The sequence below is a fragment of the Trichosurus vulpecula genome, chromosome 1 (genome assembly GCF_011100635.1).
Source record: "Trichosurus vulpecula isolate mTriVul1 chromosome 1, mTriVul1.pri, whole genome shotgun sequence".
Lineage (NCBI taxonomy): Eukaryota > Metazoa > Chordata > Mammalia > Diprotodontia > Phalangeridae > Trichosurus > Trichosurus vulpecula.
The window spans coordinates 178,954,787-178,977,981 of record NC_050573.1 but is presented as its reverse complement, the minus strand read 5'-3'; the positions used below and the strand labels follow the sequence as shown (position 1 = coordinate 178,977,981).

Sequence of the window (23,195 nt, the reverse complement as noted above, 5' to 3'; positions counted from 1 at the left end):
ATTGATAAAATGTTCTGAACTAAAGTGTTATTAATTACCTGAGATAAAAATATTTCTTAAGAGATTCCATTCCTTCTTTATCTACAATTGTTCATTGAACCGTTCAAATATATAACCAGAATACAAGTGCATTTTTCATGAAATGCAAACATCCTATACTCTATTATACTTACTGCTGGGAAAAGAAAAAAAGAGAACTTTTTACTCTGGACCTTTACATTCTATGTAAATGCTTTCATATTAGTTTGCTTAGAAGACTGCTAAAAATGTTTTCTATGCCTTTGTGTCCAAAATTTAATACTGACATTGAAAACAGATCCCCTACTAAATACTTGGGTAGCTAGGGAGCACAGTGGATACAGTACTGGGCCTAGAGTCAGGAATACCATCTTTCTGAGTTCAAATCTGGCCTCAGACACATTTGCTATGTGACCCTGGGCAAGTCACTTTTTCCTGTTTGCCTTAAGTTTCCTCATATATTAAATGAGCTGGAAAAGGAAATGGCAAACCACTCCAGTATCTTTGCCAAGAAAACCCTAAATGGGGTCACAGAGAGTTGGACACAACTGAACAACACTGAATACTTTGTCCCTCTTTCAACTATATTTAATGAAGCTAACCAAAAATTTTTGAAAGAACAACTTTTATTTAGGAATTTGGAATTTGTGCTTATTGTTTAATAAAAGTATTGCAAACTTGGAGCAATATAAAAAACACAAAAAATTTTAAGTGATGTTCTTTATACCCTAAGAACAGGGCAGAGGGCAAAGGGGGGAGAAGGAGAAGGTACGATTAATCCTTCATATTAAGGGCTAAGTAAGTAAAAAGAGCTGTTTGTTCTGTGGTTTGGCAAAATACACTTCCTGAATGACTAGGAAGACACCTCAAACTCTCACCATTCCAAGTAGACGTTTCTATGTACTCATTATGAAAAATGTATGGCCTAAACCACCACCCCTGTCCCCAGCACAGTGTGTTGAACCAGAAAAACAAGTCACTGCATTAAGGTAATATCACCCCGTATACTATGAGTGCTAACAAGCACCAAAGGTGCTAACTAAATAGGTATCGAAACCACTAGAAAGGGTGGGACAAATTCAATATTTCTTAAAACAATGAAATGCACCTTGCCTACATATTTAACATACAAATACATAGATAACACAGGCATCACTTAGTAATTCTCCTCCACAAGTTATCTCTAACACACATAAAAATTATTTAAGATTCGTTAAAAAAAACAACATTGAGAACTTTATTTGAAGACACTGATTATTATATACGTCAAAAAGGATACTAAACAGGGAGATAGAAACTCCATAAAGGTGTTTGCTACTCTCATGAGTTCTATTTGTGGATGGCGCTGAGCTGCTTGAATTAAGCCCTGGTATGTATCTCCTAAATGAGATTCTTGTCTAACCACACAAGAAAAACCAAATGGATGAAGAATGTCTATCATCCAGACTATGATACGCAGTTAGATAGACAGGCAATAGAGCTGGTCCATCAGTACACACATCTTAGACAAACACTGAAGGTAAACAATGAAATAAATCCAAACTGAGAAGGAAGTGGGTTAATTCCCAGAGAATTGCCTCTGGAAAATCATACAGTTCTTTTAATGACCTTGAGCTTCTCTCTGAAACAAAGGTCCGTTTTGTTTTTTTTTAAAACACTAAATAGTCTTCACTTGGGTAGCTCAGTGGTTAGAGCATGGGTTCTGAAGTCAAGACGACGTAGTTCAAAACTGGCTTCAGATCCTTTGTTAGCTGTGTGACCCTGGGGAATTCACTTGATCTTTGTTTGCCTTAGTCTCATCATCTGTAAAATGGGGATAATAAAAGCACCTACCTCCCAGAATTATTGTGAAAATCAAGTAAGATATTTGTAAATTGATCAGTACAGTGTCTGGCACATAGTAGGCACTATATAAATGTTACCTGCTAGCATCATCATCATCATCACTGTTATTATTACATATGGCAGCAAAGTATAGAAGGCCACAATTTCCAAAGAACTGTAGTTGAAGGTCACTGGAAGGATGACAGAGAGACATACAGTGGACATGAGTAGGACTTAGCATATCATAAATGAAGAATTACACCGCAGAAATGATGTAAAAATATTGCGTAATGTATGACTGGAAAAGAAGGTGGACTGGTCATATACTTCAAGCAAGAAATAAACAATAAACTACCTGTGTGGTCCATTTGTACACACCCAATATCAAGAGAGACCTCTCATGGGTAATGCAAAGAAGGACAAGAATAAGAGTTGCATAGGATGAGAAAGTATGAATAGATTCAGTTTTACACTGTTGAGGCGCATACCTGTATCATTAAGATCACAGGTCCACGCAAACTTCCAGAGAAGAATACAGTAAGTAAAGAACTATTTAAAAATACAATGTGCTAAACATACACTAAATATGATAATGATATAGTCTTTAAAGATGACAGCTAAAAGTCCTTCAAGACAGGGACCCTAAGATATTCATCTTTACAACTAATACAGTTTCTTGCACATATGGAAACTCAAAAGATGTTTATTATTATTACAGATGCTGGTTGATACCTAGAAGACCAAGACGGCTCCATTTATTCTTGACCACAACGATTCTTTTTGGACGGTTTATTATTTACATTACAGCCAAACCTTAATGCCTTCTGTGTACAAAGTTCTCCCACAAAGTCTTTGCCACTCAAAGAAAACGCTTTTCTTCTAAAATTCTAAGAATTCAGTAAAGTGTAAAATGCTTTAGTTCACTAAGTATAAGGCAAATGGGCATCTCACATAAGACGATGACTTTGGCTCTGGAAAGCAGTCTTATTTTCCTTTAAAAAAAAAGCTTGCTTTCCAAATTAATAAAATGCTACCAAGTCTTATCAGACTGGTTTAACCGAATACCTAAAAATCAATTCTAATTGCCACTTTGCCAGTATACAAATGGCGCTGCCAATGTATTTAAAAATAATTTAATTTCTTACAAAAATTATTACAATTTCTGTAGTTAATATCACCCTTCCCTACAGGCATCATGATGGTAAGTTTTCCCTAGTACTGTCTGAATTACCAAGAATTCTAAATAAATGACTTATGACTCTACCACAAATCTAGATTGCTGTGCTACTACTATATTTCATACATCACATACTATATTTTTGCTATGTTGAAAGCAAAAACTAAAGCTTATAAGTATATACTTATCTCTGAAGTGAAATTACTAGGCTGTTTATTAGTTATACTATTACTTTACTACTGTATTCTGTGCTTGCTTTCAAAAAGAAAAAAACACTACAGTAGCCAAATATTCAAATAATAGATATTAAAAGCTTGTAACATGAAATCTAAAAAATAAACCACACAAAAATCAGATATTTATTATAAACCTGAAGCTTTTTAAATAAAATGCTTTGATTCAATTTGATTATTATGAAAACAAGCTATTTTACACAACAACTTTCAGTGATTATAACAATACTGATGCCAACACCAGCAACAACCAGTTTTCCATTTTTTTCCTGTTAACTATAAAGCCGTCCCCATATATCTGAGCACAATGTGACACAAAATATGAAACTGAATTATTTTAAAATTGTGAAGGATCAGTTAGAAGAGGGGGAAGTTCTCAGTAAAGATTTCTATGACCTATCACAAATTTTAAGGCTGTGTTATTATAATGGGAATGTTGACTAAACATGGAAATTTGATTTGTATCACATAAGACTATTTAGACTCTATATTAATGTTTTTATAGATTTTTTTATTCATTGTTTTTCAAACTGCTTAGATTCCCCCTCTGCCCGTATCACTCCTCTTACCCTCTATAGAAATCCATCCCCTGTTAAAGAATATTTTAATAGAAAGAGAAAACAAAATTTCAGGAAAAAAATCAACCAACACATTGAAAAGATCTAATGTTTTATGTACATCATTTAGATTTGTTGTTGTTTTTGTTGTTGTGCTTCCCATTTTTATTGTGGTTGTCCTTATATATATTGTTTTCCTGGTTTTGCTTATTCCGTTTTGCATCAGTTCATGTAAATCTTTCCAGTGCTCCTCTGCATCACCATCCTTTCTTATAATACAGTAACATTCCATTATATTCACATACCCTACCACAATTTGTTTAGCCACTCTCCAATTGACAGGCATTTATGTTGTTTCCAATTTTTGGCTACCACAAAAAGCTGTATTATAAATATTTTGATGGCAACAGTCTCAAGTTTTGAATTCATGAAAAAATTACAAATATAAAACTCACATTTCATTAGCTCATAGGAGTTAGGACTGGGAGGCACCTTAGAGATCTTCAGTTTCTACTTTTTCATTTTACAGAGGAGGAAACTGAGTCCCAAAGAGGTTAAGTTGCTCATCCATTTGGTTCAACAAGATTCATCAATATTTATCTATACAGAAGTATACATATTTTAGAGGTCTACAAAAAGAGCCATGTTAGGTAGGTATTGAAAGTATTTTTATTATTTTACAGAGGAGGAAAAAGGCTCAAAGAGTGAATGTGAGAGCCAATGTTCAAACTCATGTCTTCTGAATCAAAGACTGATCTTACCAATATACCACCCTACAAATTTTACCCAGGTATGGTTTATAAGCACAGTAGCTTATTTGAAATGGGGCTTTGATTACGTGACTTTTAAGGTTCCTTCCAGATTTGATACTTTGTGATCCTCTAAGGGTTGAATCTGAATAAATATAACTTTTTCCAGACTCTTCTGCACAAGTTATTGTGAAGTTGTTGATGCTGACATATCTTGCATATTGACAAGAAATATCATAGATTAATTCCTTTACGTATTTTAAAAGCTTTTGTTTGAACTTTCCTCCTATAAAAACACATATGCATGAAAGAAAGTTACCATTTCAAAACCTTAAACACAAGAGAGTAGACAAATTTACTTCCTGTGAGTTCCCTATGGTCCATGATGTATCAAATTTTCTGATACAGTTCAAATACAGTATTATATATTCATTCAGCTTTACAATAACTAGCTGGGAAAATAATGTAAGAAGTCATGCCCACACCCATTGAACCCCTTTTTGTAGAATCACTGTGTCAAGACTAGAAGAAACATTAAAATCATCTAAACCAAACCTCTCTCTCTGATTATCAGGTTATAACCTTCGAGGGCAAGGATTTTTATTCTAGCCTCTGTGTTCCCAATCTCAACCATACTTCCATGTATACAATAGGCATTCAATGAAAGTTTAGTGAAGTGCAATCTACTGAAAACTAAACAGGATTGGTCAGCAAAAAAAAAAAATGAGGAAGAATGAGATGTTCATTATTGTGACAGAGTACAGAACAAGCCCTGGATTTAGAGTCAGAAGACCTGGGCAAGTAAAGTAAATGCTTCGAGCCTCAGTTGCTTCATCAGTAAAATGAAGGGACTGCATGCACCACATAACACGTAACATCTGTTCCACTTCCAAATTTAGGATGTTACGATGTAATCGCCTCTGCCCAATGCCATTTTTTTTTTAATTTTACCACAGACGAGTCAGAAAAGAAGCATCAAGTAACGGCCAGGGGCTTGGTCTTAAGAGTTCAGAAGCTAGGGGTTCACTTTTCCACTTATATATTCGAGCAGTATACTAACCTTAAAAAAGGCATTTACTTTTTTTTCATCGTTTTTGAAAATGTTCGTCTTTAATAATGGACTTAAACAGGAACATTTCAACATGCAAAGGACAGAAAACTACTAATTTTTACTATGGACAGTAGGCTTTTAGGTCGTAGTAACAAAATCATCCTTATCTGTGTCCCTTCTGAATTTCTTTCTGTTCACTTTTACATATTCTCAAATGTTTCATGGAAGTTTTCTCTTTAAAAACAGGATCACTACTCATCAAGCACCTTCCAACAACTCTTCCTTCCCAAATAGAATCTTTCCCTTGAAATAATAAGTTCAGTCAACAAAAACAAATACATACATTAGCTCGGTCTAGAAACATATGTCTCATTCTGCACCTCTTGTCTATTATCTCTCTTTTAAGAGGCTGGAAATATGTTTCTTTCTCATCAGTTTTCTCGCAGTTGTTTTCCTTTACAATGTTGTAGTCATTATTTAAGTTGTTCTCTGGGTTCTGCTTGAGCTTATATCAAGTATATGATATTCTGTATCTTGTACAGGTCTTCCTAGATTTCTCTGAATTTGTCCTTATTGTCATTTCATACTGTACAATAATATTCAATTACATGCAAATACCTTAATTTGTTCAGCCATTCTCCGACTGATGAGTATCTACTTTATTCCCAATACTTTGTTACAATAAAAAGCGATGCTATAAATAATTTTGTACATATAACCATACGGATGTAGAAAACTCACATAAGAGCTCTTTCTTTGAGCTCCCTTTTGGGAATATACCTTGTTGTGGCGTCACTGGACCAAATGGATTGGGAACTTTCAAGGTATAGTTCAAAATTACTTTAAAGAATGCTCTGACTACAACATAGCTCCACCACCAACACATTAGTGTGCCTATCCTCCCACAGCCCCTCTAATAATTGTCATTTTCCTTTTTTTTTTTAAACTTTTTGTCATTCTAACGGGTGTGAGGTAGCACCTTGGAGTTGTTTTGATTTTCATTCCTCTTACTAGCAGTAATTTAAAATACTTTTGTAGGACTGCTGATAGCTTGCATTTCAGATTTTGAAAACTGTTTGTTCAAATCTTTTAATCATTTGAAGACTGAATCTTGTTCTTACATATTTGTACCAAGTCCTTATATAGTCTGTCCCAAAAATCTTAGTGCAGCCTTGAGCTATTAATCAACTTTTGGAACACCCTATATAACTTGGCTATCAGGCACTATCAGAGAAATTTCTGCAAAGATTTTTTTTCCTCACTTAATCATTTCCCTTCTGATTCTATCTATACTGAGTTTGTGCAAAAGCTTTTCAATTTTATGTAATCAAAATTGTCCATTTTATTCTTGATGATAATCTCTATCCCTAGTTTAGTAAAAGAACTCTTCCCTTATGCAAAGTTGTGAAAGCTGCCTTCAGGACTAAAAGTAAAATCCTCTTTTTTGAAATGTAAAGCTCTTACAACCAGGCCTCCTCCTACATTTCCAATCTTTTTAAACCTTCCTCCCATTTTCCCCCACTCCTCTCCAGTCCAGTGACACTGGCCTTCCTTTCTGTTGCCCAAACAACACACTCCGGAATCCCAGCATTTTCACTGGCTGTCCCTAATGCTTGAAATTCTCTATCTCCTCACCTCTATTTCCTAGCTTTCTTTAAATCCCAGGTAACTGCCCTCTATTAGAAACTTCTCCTCATGCTCCTTCTGTTTGTCGAGTATCTCCAATTTATCCATTACATACCCCATTTGTATACGGATTATTTTCATGTTGTTTTCCCTATTAGACTGTGAGCTCCTTGAAAGCAGGGACTGATTTTTCCCTTTCTTTGAATGCACAGGGCCTGGCCATAGTCTGCATTTGATAAATGTCTGTCTGACTAAAAGGCATCTCTAATCCCTTTTCACTAGTGTATTTATGATATGACCTTTTTTATATATACTATGCCTAAACCTAATTTCCTCTAGAAAACTTTGCAGGTTTCTCAGCAACTCACTAACTTATCAGAGCCTCAGGCAACTCTCTAAGATTTTAAGTTACAGAGAAATTGATGATCTGCATCAGTTGGAGAGGTGGAGAAAGAGTAGAAGTTTCTAGACCAGATTAAATCATGGCTCCTGACTCCCCCCAAAAAAATAACATAAGGGAAAACAGACATCTCAGTATGCAAACTTAGTTGCGAAAGAAGAAAAAACTACATATCACCACCTATAAAAACAAAAAAGGCGGCTAAACTTAATTGTTGAAGTATAGTACTTTTATAAAATATTAGTAACTTTCAATAATTTCTTGGGGTGATCATAAACTCTATAGCAACAAGGCTATGAGGACTAAAAGAAAAGACAATACCACTTTTAAAACTTGATACAATTCATAATCAAAATAGTCCTTTGACCTTTAACATACCACTGAGACATCTGCTCACTCTGATCCCTCTGTCAAATCATTATATCATTACTCCTAGTAGGAAGGGATACCCACCACCACCATCTTTATTGCAGCTACAACTTAACTAAGGAAAAATGCTCCTTTAATTTCCCAACTTAGGATCCATGCCCAATTCAACATTTAGGAATAGCTTGTCTTTTCCTGAGACTCCTTAATGACTTTCTGCAGGCTCTCTATGAATTTAATTCAAATTCTCTTCTTGTATTGAGAACCAAAAATTTTGCAATGACTTTCTTCTGTATTCAAACTGGCTTGCTGACATTCTTATTCAACTTTGATAATGCCCTTTTAGTTAATTAGTTTGATGTGAAATAATCTCCGTATTTGGCAAAGTGAATCATGGACGGATGAAGGTGAGTTAAGTTCTTGTGAATTTAAAAAAACTCAAGTATGAATTCTGAATCTTTTGATCCAAATCAGTCACCACATTAAAATATTAATGATGCAAAATCATGCCCTAAATTAGCTTTTAGGTTTGTTTGTCTCAAAACACTTTTTTGGTCTAAACATCTAAGTTATTGCTAAGCCAAAATAATAAGTGTAGTACCTTCCATTTAGTAATATATAAGCAGAATCAACAGCTTAGAAACTAGAAATCCTTCAATTCCTAAAACACCATTTAATAGCGATCACCACTGCATTATTCAGACCTATGAAGAGTATCTTCACTGTTCACTTTACCCTGAATTCAGAGTTTTTTAAAATTTCCTATAGCTATTAAGTTTCATCTTATTAGTCTCAAAACCACTGTTTCATTCTATTATAATCTTTTTAGATCCATTTCTATTATCTAATCTATCATCTGTCTGGAGCTTCAAATCATTAAAGAAATTTATTCAGGATGTCATCTATGTCATAAAATTGAACAGAACAACATAAAAACAGAGCCTTTTGGCACACCACTCAAGAGGTCCCTCCAGACTGACATTTATTTATTTGTCACCACTCACTGGAACCCACCCTTTCAACTAGTTGAGACCTCATGTAACTGTACTAACATCTGGTCCACATCTCTCCATCTTGTCCATAAAATTTTCATGAGAGATTTTATCAACATGTCACAAAACATTCATAATGTTTTCCTTCTTGTTTCTAGGAATTTGAGGAAACTAAGAAAATTATTATGTATCTATGTACATATTGTACTTTCCCACTAGAAATATAAGGTCGAAGAGGGGAAAGACTGTTTTTATTTTCTCTTTGTATCCTTGGCCACAGTATCCTATGGAAATTGGGCATTCAGTAGTTTTTTTTCATTTTGATTAACATAAAATGTTACTTCTTTTCAATAACTTTTCTGACAGCTTTATTATGTATTTACCAGAAAGGAATGTAGTTATTGAATCAGATCCTATTCGTGAATAAAACCTTAGCTTTTGGCAGGTCATTAACCTACTGAAGGCCGTCAATATTATTCAGTTCATTAATTTACTGTAAATTGCTCTCCTGTGCCTGAAACAGTGAATACAATTAACTATTCAAGTCAAGGAATAGGGTAGCTTATCATTGGTAGGATGATGGAACAATTTTTTTCATGTTCTTTAGCTCTGAAACCATTGATAACTTCTCCACAATACAAAATATTTTTCCCCTTTTTAAACTCTGAATTTTAAAGTATGTCTGACACAAAAAACCCCAAAATACCTGTGACTTGTACTCTCCAGGTTAGCAGTCTCAAATAACTAGCACCTCAGTATCACAAAGCATTTTAAGTAAAATATTTTATAAAAACTTCCACCAATTTCGAAATCTTTTTGAAACACAGCAAAAGTAAAACATCATTTACAATATTATCTGAATCTCTTTGAAAATGAATTTCACAAGTCTGTTAAATCTCACACTCATATACTGAATCTTTAAATGAAAAAAAAAAACACTCACGCATGCATTGTTATATCAATTTGGCTTGGGCTAATGAAACAATTCTAATATCCTTTTACCCAGCAGACACATTACAGATGAAGGAAAGATGGAGTGCCCCTGCCTTTTTATTAAATAGCTTTCAGAAATGAAGGAAAATATCATTTACTTTTGCCTGTAAAGTGAGGGGTCTGTACTTCACCAGATGATCACCAACTCTAAATCTGTGTTTCTATGGTCTTAAGAGCAGCGGCACTGGGGCAGCTAGGTGGCGCAGTGAGTACAGCACCGGCCCCGGAGTCAGGAGGATCTGAGTTCAAATTCAGCCTCAGATACTTGACATATGTACTGGCTATGTCACCTTAGGCAAGTCACTTAACCCCAACTGCCCTGCCAAAAAGAGAAAAAAAAAAAAGAGTAGTGGCATATATTTTTTTTCCAAACGTGCTTTTCAGTGAAGCTGTTCTATTTTTAAGTCATTTTATACTTTTGCAAGTACTCAAGAAATCTATGGTGGTAAAATTCTCTAAGATCATTTTTAGAATCTGCTTGGAATTGTTTCCTTGCTTGCTTCAGCAAATCACTGTCTAATTTAGTGAAGCATTTACCTAATTGCCAAAAGGAAAAAAATACAAGAGTAAAAAATACATTAAAGACAAAAAAATGATTTGAAATTATAAGGCAGAAAGAGCTTACCTTACTGGTATTAAAATTATACTTCTTCTAATAGAGAAAAAATGCACTCATTTCCATTACTTATGTGAATTATATACCACCCACTACTGGCTGACTTTCTGTTTCCTGACAGAAAACAGGTCAAATGTCCTGCTTTCAAGTTCTGCAAGTAACAGATCCAATCAATAAATGTCAAATTTAATTCTTAAAAACCAGTACTAGTTGTTCTTTACTTCTAAATCAGATATTCTGACTTGTAAACTAATAATGAAGACAAATATCAAGGCAAATAAATTATTTCTTAAGCATTTCCTAAGAAACAAGAGAAACTGATAGAACTCCTGAATTTAAAAAAAAAAAAAAAGCTTTGACTAAAGCCTTTTTTGTCATTGAGATAGATCACTCAAAGGCAAAACGAGACTTTTTTTGACTGCTAAGAGATGCTTACATTTAGACCTTTAACGTGTCTATCTATAACAGCATAGTCGTTTTGCCACGCAAAACCATTTGATCCTCAATGTCATATTCCACAAATCTTACCGATTCTCATTACTCAAGATATCTCAAACATGATAATATTTTTTAGAAGGAAAAAATATATAGGCTCTTACCTCTCAGATTTCTGGGATGAATCTGTTTTGTCCGAGGCATCTTCTCTTAGTCACAAGCAACGATTTCCTCTTAGAAATGGTGGTATAACCAGGTCAAGGAAGGGTAGCTCCATAAACTCACAAAATGTGTCAGCTAATCCATGTACTGTGGAAATGAAAACAAAACCACTCAATGATAAATTGGTACAAATACTGAGACTCCAATGTCAGGACAGGAGTCACAACATTCAGGAACAAGCATCGAAGAGGGCGGGCTCCCTCTTCGTGGCTCACTAATCTGCCATTCAAGTTTGGCCTGTAGTAGGAATGGCAGCAGTAGGACCAGACATGTTTATCTCAAGTTTTGAAGTTTACAAAGGACTTTGCATTCATTATTTCACTTCCTCCTCAGGAGGTGGTCCGTAGGGCAGGTGAAGGCATTAATCAGGACCTGTGATTTCAGGGGTTTAAATCACTCCCCATGAAGAAGCTCACTCTACCAATGCAGTATAAATTGGCATCTGTGGTACAATTTATACCTTAGAGAGCTGTCTAGCATACTGAAGTGTTAAGTGACTTTTCCAAGGGTCACATAAACAGTGGTAGAGCTTGAAGCTAGGTTTTTCTGATTTGAAGGTCAGAAGTTCAAAGAGGCTAATTGACTTGCCCATGGTCATGCAGCTAGTAACATGTCAGAAGTGGGATTTGAATGCAGATTAAATCCAATTATTTTACAGATCTGAGATTCCTTAACAGGAAAACTCAAAAACAGCCCCACTTCAGTTTTCAAATGACTCTACCAATCATAAAAACATTATTACAATTCAATAAAGTCCTCCACTCCTTCATTTTGGCATGAAGGCAACTAGAAGAGGTCCTCTAAGACTCCATCAGTAAGAATACAAGCTCTAGGAGGTCCTATCTTGATGGAATGCATTAAAACTCTGGGCTTCTATATCACAGAAGAATCAAATTAGCTGTTAATAGACTTCATCAATAGATGATTATTACAACCACAGCAACTCACCACTATAGAATACTAGGGAATTCAACAATTGCAATCTGCATCAGTGAGAGGTACATCCATACTAATGAAATCCTGGATCCTTAAAGTACACATATATGTGTACATGTACATATACAATAAAATGTATTTACTCTATATATAGTAATCTTCAACTCCAAGAATAATTTAAAGATCTATGATTCAAGAGTATTTGTACTCTTTGCATCTATGCCTTAGCTGGGGATTTCATGAATAGCTATGTATGTATGTGTATGCATACGTGTGTACATATGACATACATTTATATATAATAAAATGTATATGTATGTATAATATATGTATATATAAAATAATCACCTGATGGTCAACTATTAAGTAAGGAGGCTTTTCTTTTTTCCTTTAAAGATGCTCCTCAGAAGAGACATAGAGTCAGTCCACCCCTAGCCTATAATGACCTTCCAGGGATGGGAACTACCAGGAACTCCACGGAAAACTCAGGGTCACCTTCCTACCACAAAGAAGCACTAGAATACCCCGCCCCCCAAAATTGTCAACTCTCCCTTCCCAGATTAACTACAAAAATCCATCAATTCTCCCAAGCACTGTAATAGAGCTTGTAATAAACACCAGTTAAAAAAGCAGATTTTTCTTTTTTCATTAAGCAACTTTGAAAGACAGTTGGTAAACAAACACCAAGTACTATTATTTTCGGTTTCTAATAGGACAGCATGATCACTATGCAAAGGCCCCACAGCCAGAAACAGGGGAATTAAATGTTTTTAATTCCTAGTGAGCTAGTCACTAGGAATTCATTATTCGAAACTGTCAAGTACCATGTAGCTAAGAAATAATTCTAATAGTGAAAGTCAGTTGGCATTTGTGGGAAAAGAGACATATTTTGGAACACTGATACAGTAATACAAGCAAGCTTTTAGAAATGCGTGGATTGGTGCTTGAAAGTCACTAAAAGAGAAAGAAGGCAAAAGCTACCTATTGTTGTTAAATGTCTTTTCCTTTCCTTGAACTCTGTCATTAAAGGCCATACTAAAATATTTATAAATCTCTCTGAAAAATAATATTTGGAAGAATGTAAAGCACAATAATGGATCATGAAAAAGTGCATGGCATAATGTACGCTAAATGATTTGCCAGGCATCTGATATAGTCAGGCTCTATGTACTATAGTAGTTTATAAGCCACAACTCAGAGAACCTTGTTTGCTCATTTATCCAATACAGAATTAAGTATAATTAGTTCGAAATAAGCATCAGATCTTTGAACTGCATTTCTTTTTATACACAGTGTCTACTTGAGACTTCTAAAGTGTGAACTTCAATTTTAATGCAATACAATTACATAATTTAAAATTATTTGGAGTATAAAATTTTAAACATGCAAATTGCCAGTCCGTTAATATCTCTTCCTTCTACCTCTACACTGCCTACCCACCCTTCTTGGACCTACCATTCCATGTTAAAAATCTTTATGGCAAAAGATGGGCATTTTTAAGACTGCAGCCTTACACTAGCTTAGTACGATCATTCCTTTATGGAAAAAAAAATTACTACATACAGCAAAAACATGACATGATCAAAAGCGTAAAGACAGTTGCAAAGGGAAAAACATGAATGAATGTGGAGGGCGGAGCCTGGGAAAACCCCTCTGCAACGCTGCACTGAACAAAGCGCTTCACATGCCAGGACGAGGGGGGGGGGATGGAACTGCAAACCCAGGACAGACCCGAGAGTGGATGCGGAGGAGGAAGAGGAGGAAAAAGAGAAAGCGATGGAGCCAGAAGAAGAGAAGGGGGAAAGCAGCGGCAGCATCCGAGCCTCCCCACCGCTAGCACACACACACCCCCCCCTTCATTCTCCCTTCCACAGCCAATAACTCATTAACAAGCACCACCGAAATGCAAGCCCCGAACCAACACAACTACAAGCCCATCTTTCCAATCACAACTACTGCATGCGCTTATCTACAATCCAGAGAAGAAAGACGAGAGTAAAAAGGGACTTTAAGGAAGGAGGGGGGAAAGGAGAAGAAAGGGGAAAAAGAGAAGCCCACAAAGCCGTGGGGTGGGAAAGCTGAGGCCTGGTCTTCCTCACGCCCCCCTCTTTTCTTTCTTCCTCGAACCCAGCCTCCCCACCAAAAAAAAAATGCGTCTGCGGCGGTAACAAGGTTTGCGGGGAGGTGAGATTTCTTTTTTACCTGGTCGAGCTACGAGACCGGAGCTCCGGCGGCTGCAGCAGGGCTGAGGCGCGCACTAGTAGGAAGTGTCTCCCCCCACCCCGCCATCCCCTCCCCTCTCCTCCCCGCTCGCTCCTCTCGGCTCCTCTCCCGGCAGGTCGCAGGGGACCCGCACTCCCTCCTCCCTCCCCTCCCCGCACCCCCAGTCCGGGGATCGCGTTATCCGCGGGTCCTCCCTCGCCTCGCCCCTCGCTCCGCCTCCTCCCGGGGCTGGCTGCGGCGTTACTGCCGCTGCGGAGCCCACTTCAAACCTGCAGCTGCGGAGCCGCCGCCGCCAAAGCCGGCCCCGGCCCCGGCGCTGGAGCTGCTGATGGCCGCCGCCGCCGCCGCTGGGGGAAGCAGCCGCAGCAGGAGCTCCGGCGGCAGTACATGCAGCCGTAGCAGCTCGGAAGCACCGCGACCCCTGCGCGGCGGCGGCGGCGGCGGCGGCGGCGCCTGGGATCCCTCCTTCACTTGACAACCTCAAACACAAACATGACCTCCCCCTCCCCCTGCCCCTCCCCCTTTCTCCCCCCCTTTTCTTTCCCCCTCCTCCAGCACAGTCGCCGCCGCCGCCCCAGCAGCAACCACTCTCCACGCCGGCGACTGACACTAAAACAGCCCGCACAGAAATATCAAACAGGGGGAGCGGGCCCCGGGGGGAGGGGGGTGGAGGAGAGGGGACTGGAGGACCGGACCGCGGAGGGGGCCTGCGCCCAACATTTTTCTCTTTTCTCAACACTAAACAGGATCGTAGCGGAGACCTGGCCGGGGGTAAGGGGAGGGAGGGGGGAGAAGATACCCGGGGAGAGGACAGACCTAAACGCCGGGGGAGGGGAGAGGGTGCTGTCCACCCTGGAGGGACTAGCTGCACAGGAAGTGATACAGGGGCGGACGAACGGACACGATTCGGGTGAAAGGGAAGACAGCTCAGAGAGAGTGAGACCAGCTTTCCCCATTGGGAAGCCTTGACACTGCTGGGGGTAATTCCCCCCCCCCCCACCTCAGGAGGTGGGGCGAGAGGCCGAGAAGGGGTGTGCGATGAATGGGGGCGGGGCGGGTGAGCTCTCTGAGGGAAGGAGAGGTTACCTCCTCTCTCCACAGGGGCGGGGTGGGAGGACACGCTCAATGTCCTCAGGGGCTGGAGGAGCAGAGCCGGCTCCCGGCGGGGGCGGGGAAGGTCCGGAGGCTTTCCCGCGGCGGGGCGGGGCGCCCGGGCAGGGGTTCCCCCAGGGGCAAGAGGGGATGCGGTGATTGGCCAGCACTTGCCCGGGGGCGGGGCCGGCGGGGGGGGGGGGGAAGGGTGAAGCCCGAGTCTCTGTTCCAGAGGATTGGGGCCGGAGGGGCTGTGAGCCCCGAGGCGAGAGGACCCATCTGTGGAGAGTCTATACACGGAGACCCTAGTACAGGAAACAGAGGAGGCTGAAGCTGGGCATCCGCGTCCCATCCCAGTCAAGGGGCTAGGAGGACTTTGAGGATCGGGTCTCTAGCCTCACCACCCCCTTGCCAGCGGGAATCAGGAAGCCGCGCCTCCCCCCTCTCCACTCTGGGCTGGGGGGGGGGGTGACGGAAGGAGGCGGTGGCTCCCCTCGCTGGCTACGAAACACGTAGTTAAGCTGGGGGGAGGAGTAGGGAGGTAGAGACGAGGGACGCCACGGAAGCGGGAGTTGGAGGAAGGCGAAAAGGGAAAGGGAGGTCGCTGGGTGACCTCGGCTGTCCCATGGGACCGGAGGGGAGGGGTAGGGAGTGGAGCAGAGTGAAGTCACGCGGCGATGGCTGCTACGGGCGAAGGGCCGAGAGGGTCGCGCGAGTTTGAGGGCGGTTGGTTCAGGGGAAAGGGGCGGAGACAGCATGAGATGCCAGGTCTTTTTACTTTCTATTGCAGGATGTGGGCCGGGCCGGTGACGTCATGGGGTCTCCCGGCTCCGCCCCCTTCCCGGTTTGAATGAGGGAGGGGTAGAGAGTGGGGGATGGTGTAGGGCAGGAACGTAAGGGTGAGCCGAGCGACAGGGGGTGGGGAGGGAGGGAGTAGGGGGTACCCCAAGGGGGTTTCCTCAGCAACGTGGAGAGGGAAGGGAAAAGTCATTGTGAAACTTGAAACTCATTAACTTTGAAAAACAACTTAAAAAAAAAACCTGGAGAGGAAGGTAGAAGGGACGAAGGGGAATTATTATTAACCATGAAACCAGTTTTGGTGGTGGCGGATGTTCCTATTAAAAGGGAGGAAAGCCAAGGTTATTCCAGAGGCCCGCTCCAAGCGCTGGCTGGTGGTTCCCAGGGCTGAAGCTTCAAGGGGGATTAACCCCTACCTGCCTGCTTCTCCGTCACCACTACCCTCTAGGGGCCAAAGCAAGACTGGACAATAAATGCAGCCTTGGGGAGGAGGGAAGGAAGGCGGAAGAGAATAACTAAGTCAGGATCTGACCTTAGTTCAGGATTGAGAAAAGTAGAAAAATAGTAAAGGAAAAAAAACTGCAAGATTGTAGCCGAGAGAACACTGAGCTGTGTATACACTGTGTAAAAAATTAAAGTGGACAATCGAGGGAGGATCATTTTCAAAGATTCTGAGTACGTTTCACAATTAAACAAGGAAGCAGGGATTGTAGCGATGGATGGATGAAAGATTTGGATCTAGAGATAACTGCCACCACAAACTTAAAGAGAGAAATGAGCAGCCTAAAGTACCAAAGAGCTTTTAAAAAGTAAATCCAAGATTAACCAAATGTAAAGGGCTAGGACATCCACTACTTAATTCTAAAGCATGCCATCTGTGGACATTTGTTTGGATTATTTTGTTCCCTGCAGTTTTCATAGTGCAGACTTTTTCCTGCTAAAGGTAGACTCCCTAACCAAAAACTGCTCCAGAGACCAAAAAGAAGCTCAAAGCAAAAGAAAAAAGATTACATAAACAAGTAAGCGTAAGAATGCATAAGGGGAGGGGGAAAACACTATTTTAAAACAAGAATTTAGAAGCAGGTAAAAACCAACGCTGATTTCAATTACATAAATGTATGATACAACGTACTGAGGCGTTCCCTTGAAATACTATTTGTCTCTGGAAGCTACATATATCACTATCTCATTCATACATATATGTGAATCCATCTTTTAATGAAACAAAATGGAGTTGAGTAGGATACAGTAACAAAGGCACATATAAAATTAATAATCTGAAAGTTCCAAAAGCATACTTTTTAAATAATTAAAACAATTTACAGTAAACCAAAAACAGGAAACAGAAAAATTATCATGTTAACATTGATTCTGCTTTGTGTCATCAAATTTTAAACAGACACTAGATAAATACATTCAATAGGACTACTCAGTGGATTATTTTCCTGTGAAAATTTTAACTCATTCAGTGATACAAACTTGCAATTAAAATTGCATTAAAAATTAACATTTAAGTCATACAGACTTTGCTTATAATAATTGAAATTTCCTTAGAGCAGCATGCAATTTTGGGGGTAATGCACAATTTATTTTTCTATTAGTAGCTCATAGATTTATATATGTACATATATGCATACATGTATTATATATATATATATATATATATAATATCTGATTTGAGTTTACCTTTCTCAGCGTACCTACGTGTGAAATAAAAGCCAATTTTTCCAGTAATCCGAGAGCCCTCAACTAAATAGGCATTAAACTTTTTTTTTGCCACAAAACGAGCCAAATATTTTGCTCAAACTTTACACCATACAGACCAAACATGGAAATTTTCTTAATTTTTCATTAAGCTACTGGAAGGGAAGGTGCGGTTGGCCTCCTTAACGACGACATTTCACCATCAGAAACAGATACAATGTTGGGGGGCGGGGAAGGGGGAGAATATTCATACAGTTCATACCTCTGCCAACCCCGGCCTCCCCCAACCAAAAGGTAAGAGTTAGCTTATTCAATACCATTCCTAAAAGCAAAGTAATCAAACCCCCCTCCCCGGGGGAGGGGGGAGACGAGGGGCAGCGAAGGGGGAGGCCGGAGAAGATTATAAATTGTTATTGTCTGTGTAATTTACTTTCCGTAGGAAAAGTGAAACAGAATAGACCAGTCTGTAAGTCCCAGGCACGACCCTATCCTTCTCTTTAAACAGCATCCTCCTCAGCTGTCCCCCTAGTCGCCACCCAAACTACGGATCTCCGAGTTTAATGTAAAAAAAAGGAGACTCGCATTTCCCCTGCAGCGGCCCCTCCAGCTCAGAAGCTCTCTGCCCACAGTGCAGAGCTAGGGCTTGTAAGGCTGCTGACACGGAGATCCCGGAGGTTCCTGCTCGCTGCCGCTGGCGGGTCACACATGCCTTGTCCCCTCCTCCTTCCCCCGGCTCTGGGTTTTCCCGTTCATCAGCTTAATCCTCTCCTCCTCTCTGCAACTCACGGACAAAACCTTCAATACACATGCTAACTTCCATATATTACAGCTTTTTCAAAGCAAAACGTCAGAAAAAGAGTAAAGAAAAAACTTACCCAAAGTGCAATTCAAAAGTCATAGCTAAAGCTTCCTGGGTTTAACTTTTAATTTTTAAAACAACAAATGCAGAAACCAAAAGCCTAGTAGGTTGAAAGTGGGCGTGAGAGGAAATGCAAAGGGGAGGTGCTTCTTTCCCTCCGCTGCCTCAGCTCCCCCCTTTTCTGGCCCTAGCCTGGGACTTTGATGCTATCTATCTATCGCACCGCCTACATTGTATAACTTCAGTTCTCTGTCTCTGAGTGCTGCACATATATTTATTAATTTATGTGCTTTCATACTGAGAGAAGCAGGTGGGTAATGGTAAAAGGAATCCTTCAGAAGCAGCAGAGAGAGAAGCATTAGCATTAACTTGCCTTTGTTGTCTAAGTATAGATAAATTTAAATCCCCCCTTTTATAGTATAGATGATTAGATCAGGAGATTTTTTTTTTAATTTAGACACTGGAAAGACATACTAAATCATAAATATGTTCGATCTCCATCCCCAAATCTGAATATCTTAATATATATTCTCTAAAGTTTTGTTTGTTAATATTTCACTTTGGAAGATATCTTATTTCTCCTTAGAGACAATTTTGCAGTCTGAAAGATGCAACTTTACAAATGTTTTCCTGAATACAATAAAAACCTCACTGTAAATTGCTTTAAATATTTACTATTGATTCAGTTACATTGATGGTCAAATCATCTGGGCCTCAGCTCATCTGTAAAATGAGGGGATTGGCCTGGATAACCCTGAGGTTCCTTCCCACTTCTATCCTCTGATTCTGTGTCTCCTGAGGTAGGCCATAACTGGAGATGTTCTCTTCCACCTGTGGCACCAATCTTATATGGAGTTTCTATTCTTTTTTTTTTCCAGATTTGTCCTTGCTACATCAAGGTCAGCAAAACCTGGATGTATTTTTAGAGAGATTGTTTTCAGTAAGTACTGTCAAGAGCAATGATAACTTATGTTTTTCTTGCAGTATCTCAAGGCCTACTGTTAACCTTGAGCATCCCCCCATGTGCTAGACACCATGCTAAGCACTATAGAGAATATAGACAATATAACACAGTCCATGGTCTTAGAGAGCTTACAATTTAATGAGGGAAATGATTAAAATGTATAGAAAAAGACATTAAAATATGCAGATGAACATATCAAATTATACACTACATAGTTTGAGTGTTGCAAGGTTTCTTCTATAGTTGTAATCATCTAAGTGCTCTCTGAAAACTTCAAGGGAAGGGTTTTTTGAAAGAGAAAAAGTTTTTGATTTAGCAGAGATGTAGGCACAGCATTCCAGGCAAGAGAGATGGTATGTGCTAAGTAGGGTTGGAAGGTGGGAGCAAATGAATTATTTGTGTAGGTTTTCCTGGTAAGAACAGAAAATCCAAGCCAGTGTGTAATGGATTATAAAGCAAGTAAGGTATAGGGAAGGCATAGGCTGGAAGGCTTTCATTTCCACCACCTACCTCCTCAATAGGTTTCTAAAAAAAAAAAAAAGGCTTGATTAGGAGGAACCACTGAAAGTTACTATGGGTTTCTTCTCATCAGGGGAATTATATGGTCAAACTGATGGATAAAGAAAATCATTCACTCCATTATATGTCTTCTCTCCTTCCTTAGTACCTACCAGAGTAAAATGGATTTGGAGTTAAGAGGACCTGGGTTCAAGATATTTCACTCTTTGGACCTCTGTTTCCTCATTTGTAAAATGAGAGGGGTTTGGATTAAGGTCCCTTCTGACTCCAAATCTTATGAGCCTATGATTTTGGTGCCATGTACACATAAATATTTAACATGCACTATTGAGTAATTAAGAGAGAATACACATTATAACCCACAAGGTAGCCCAATTATTCCTCACTAGAAGTACCCAGAAGTAACATGCTGAAAAAACAATTAGGGGAAAGTTTTAAATAGCCCACCCACCATAATAATATAATTCAAGAAACAACAGTATGGAAATAATCAAGTGCAGCAATCCAAGACATTAATAGTACTTTTAAAATACAAGATGGTGCCCTGATCTAAAGACCCTGGGTACTTGCAAAAGATTTTAACTTGCTTTTCACATGTACTGATGGAGGTCTGAGACAATTCCAAATTTCAAAGCTCTAAATGAATCTGATTTGGCTTGTCTAATCCTGAATTTTCTTCTTCGCGTTGGCACCCTTAATTTTATAATTATGTCATTAAATCTTAGGATGGAGAGGAACTTTATTCTAGTCCATCCATTTGTTTTCAGGTAGAATTCCATCTAAGACTCTCCAGACAGATATCTGTCTACTTTTTCTATTTGAAATGTCCAGAAAGAAAAATCTTTACATATAGAGTAATATAGTCTCACAACTGGTAAAGCATTGGATTTGTCACCAAAAGTCCAAGGTTCCAGTCATGATTCTGCTACTTATTACCAGTATGATTGAACCCCAGTTTCCTTATCCATTATATATAGTCAATAGGCATTTAATAATTACTAAGCACCCAGTGGGGTTACAAAAAGTGACAAAAGACAGTCCCTGCCCTCAAGAAGCTCACAATCTAATATGGGAGAAAATGAATTAACAAATAAATATATTGAACGAGCTGTATACAGAACAAATAGGAAATAAACGAGAGAGGGAAGGCACTAGAATTAAGAGCAGTTGGGAAAGGCTTCCTGTAGAATAAAGGATTTTAGTTGAGTCTTAGGGGAAGCCAGTAGGTAGAAATAAGGGAAAGCATTTCAGACCTGTGAAACAGCCAAAGTAAATGGTCAGAGGGGGTTTCTTATTTGTGAAATAGCCAGGAGACCAGTGTCATTGGGTGATGGACTAAGATGATTTGCGAAGTCCCATCTTCCAGCTCTAAATCATATGATGACATTTTACTGGTTCAATTTGCATTAACAATTTTTGCTTAAAGGGCTGTAGGATTTGATGTGTTTTCACTCTTAGTAATGACCTGACTGTGAACAGAATAAGCAGCTACAATCCACCTCTAAATAGTGCCAAGCTGCTCCTTGATCTTGCTTTATTCAGAGAACTATCTGAACCAGTAACCAGTGGTAACCAGTAACTCTTACCTGGGTCTCAATACACACCAGTGGCTCCAGGTTATCTCCAGGATCAAAGCTCAGTTCTTTTGTTTGGCATTTAAGGCTCTTCACAGCATGAACCCTTCCTACCTCTCTAATTTTACGTTCTTATTTCCATCCAAGTGCTCTGCCATCCAGCTACCCTGGCTTACTTGCGATTCCTCAAACATAAAACCTCAACTTTGCAAATTTGCCCAGGCTGTCCCCCATTTCTGCAGTGTTCTGCCTCTTCACATCTCTCTCCTGGTTTTAATGGTTTCCTTCAAGACTCAGCTCAAATCTCACCTTCTGTAAGAGGCTTTTCTAGGTCCTTCCCTCTTAGATTGCCTTCCATCTACCATTTCCTTCTCTAGCTCATTTTACAGATGAGGAACTGAGTGAAATAGGGTAAAGAGACTTTTCCAGGTCACCTAGCTAATAAGTATCTGAAATGGGATTTTAACTGAGAGATGAGTCTTCCTGACTTTAGGCCTGACACTCTACCCACTGCCCTACCTAGCTGCCCTAATAAATACACCTTTCTAAAAACTACTATAAGGCTAGCAGACTAAATAATTCTTAGAGACCTTAGCTTAAAAAGGGCAAGGTCTCTCACTGCATCCGGGACAACAGTTGTCCTGATCTATATCTTGTCACTGGACCCAGATGATCTGCTGTGGAAGAGAAAGGCTGGTGACTTTGCACAGCCCTGCCTGCCTCACTTAAATCCAATTTACTTGCAAGTCATGACTTCACCTTCCTGACGTCATGGTCATCTTTGAAAACAAAAGGACAAACAACATCTTTCCATCTATTTGGTATATGTCTTATGTGGACCTAGTTATTTATATGTTGTTTCCACCATAAGAATGTGATCTCTTGAGGACAAATACTGCGTTTTTGCCTTTCTTTGTATCCCCATCAGTGAGTCCTTTATAAATAAATCCTTGTTGACTGACTGAATCTGGTTACTTCTAGAATCAAAAATATTTTTTTTTTTTGGCATTTGTGATTCTTCACAACCTGGGATCTTCCTGCCATTCCAAATTTTCTTACATTCTACTCCCCTCACCACATTCTGATTCAGCCCTACTGGCCTACCTGCTGTTCCTCCCACGTGTCAGATATCCCCATCATGTGCCTTGGCCAGGCTGCTCCCTGTGCCTGGAATACACACACTCTCTCTCTCTCTCTCTCTCTCTCTCTCTCTCTCTCAACTTTGACTCTTGGAATCCCTGACTTTAAGATTTATCTCAGGTGCCAT

The 23,195-nt window shown here is 39.4% G+C and overlaps 1 protein-coding gene across 2 annotated transcripts in view; it reads right to left on the bottom strand.

Annotated features, from left to right (window-relative positions):
• HIVEP1 (HIVEP zinc finger 1) overlaps window positions 1–14,750 on the bottom strand; it is a 182,445-nt gene extending 167,695 nt beyond the window's left edge. The window contains exons 1-2 of one of the 2 annotated variants that reach the window (XM_036752792.1): window positions 14,688–14,750; window positions 11,202–11,346 (exon numbers count right to left, since the gene is read on the bottom strand). In XM_036752792.1, coding sequence (XP_036608687.1) covers window positions 11,202–11,241 — 40 coding nt within the window. In that variant the 5' untranslated portion in view covers window positions 11,242–11,346; window positions 14,688–14,750. Of the gene's footprint in view, window positions 1–11,201; window positions 11,347–14,397; window positions 14,494–14,687 lie in introns of those variants that run through there. The other variant, XM_036752783.1, reaches the window with a different exon arrangement.
• Window positions 14,751–23,195: the final 8,445 nt, after the last annotated feature.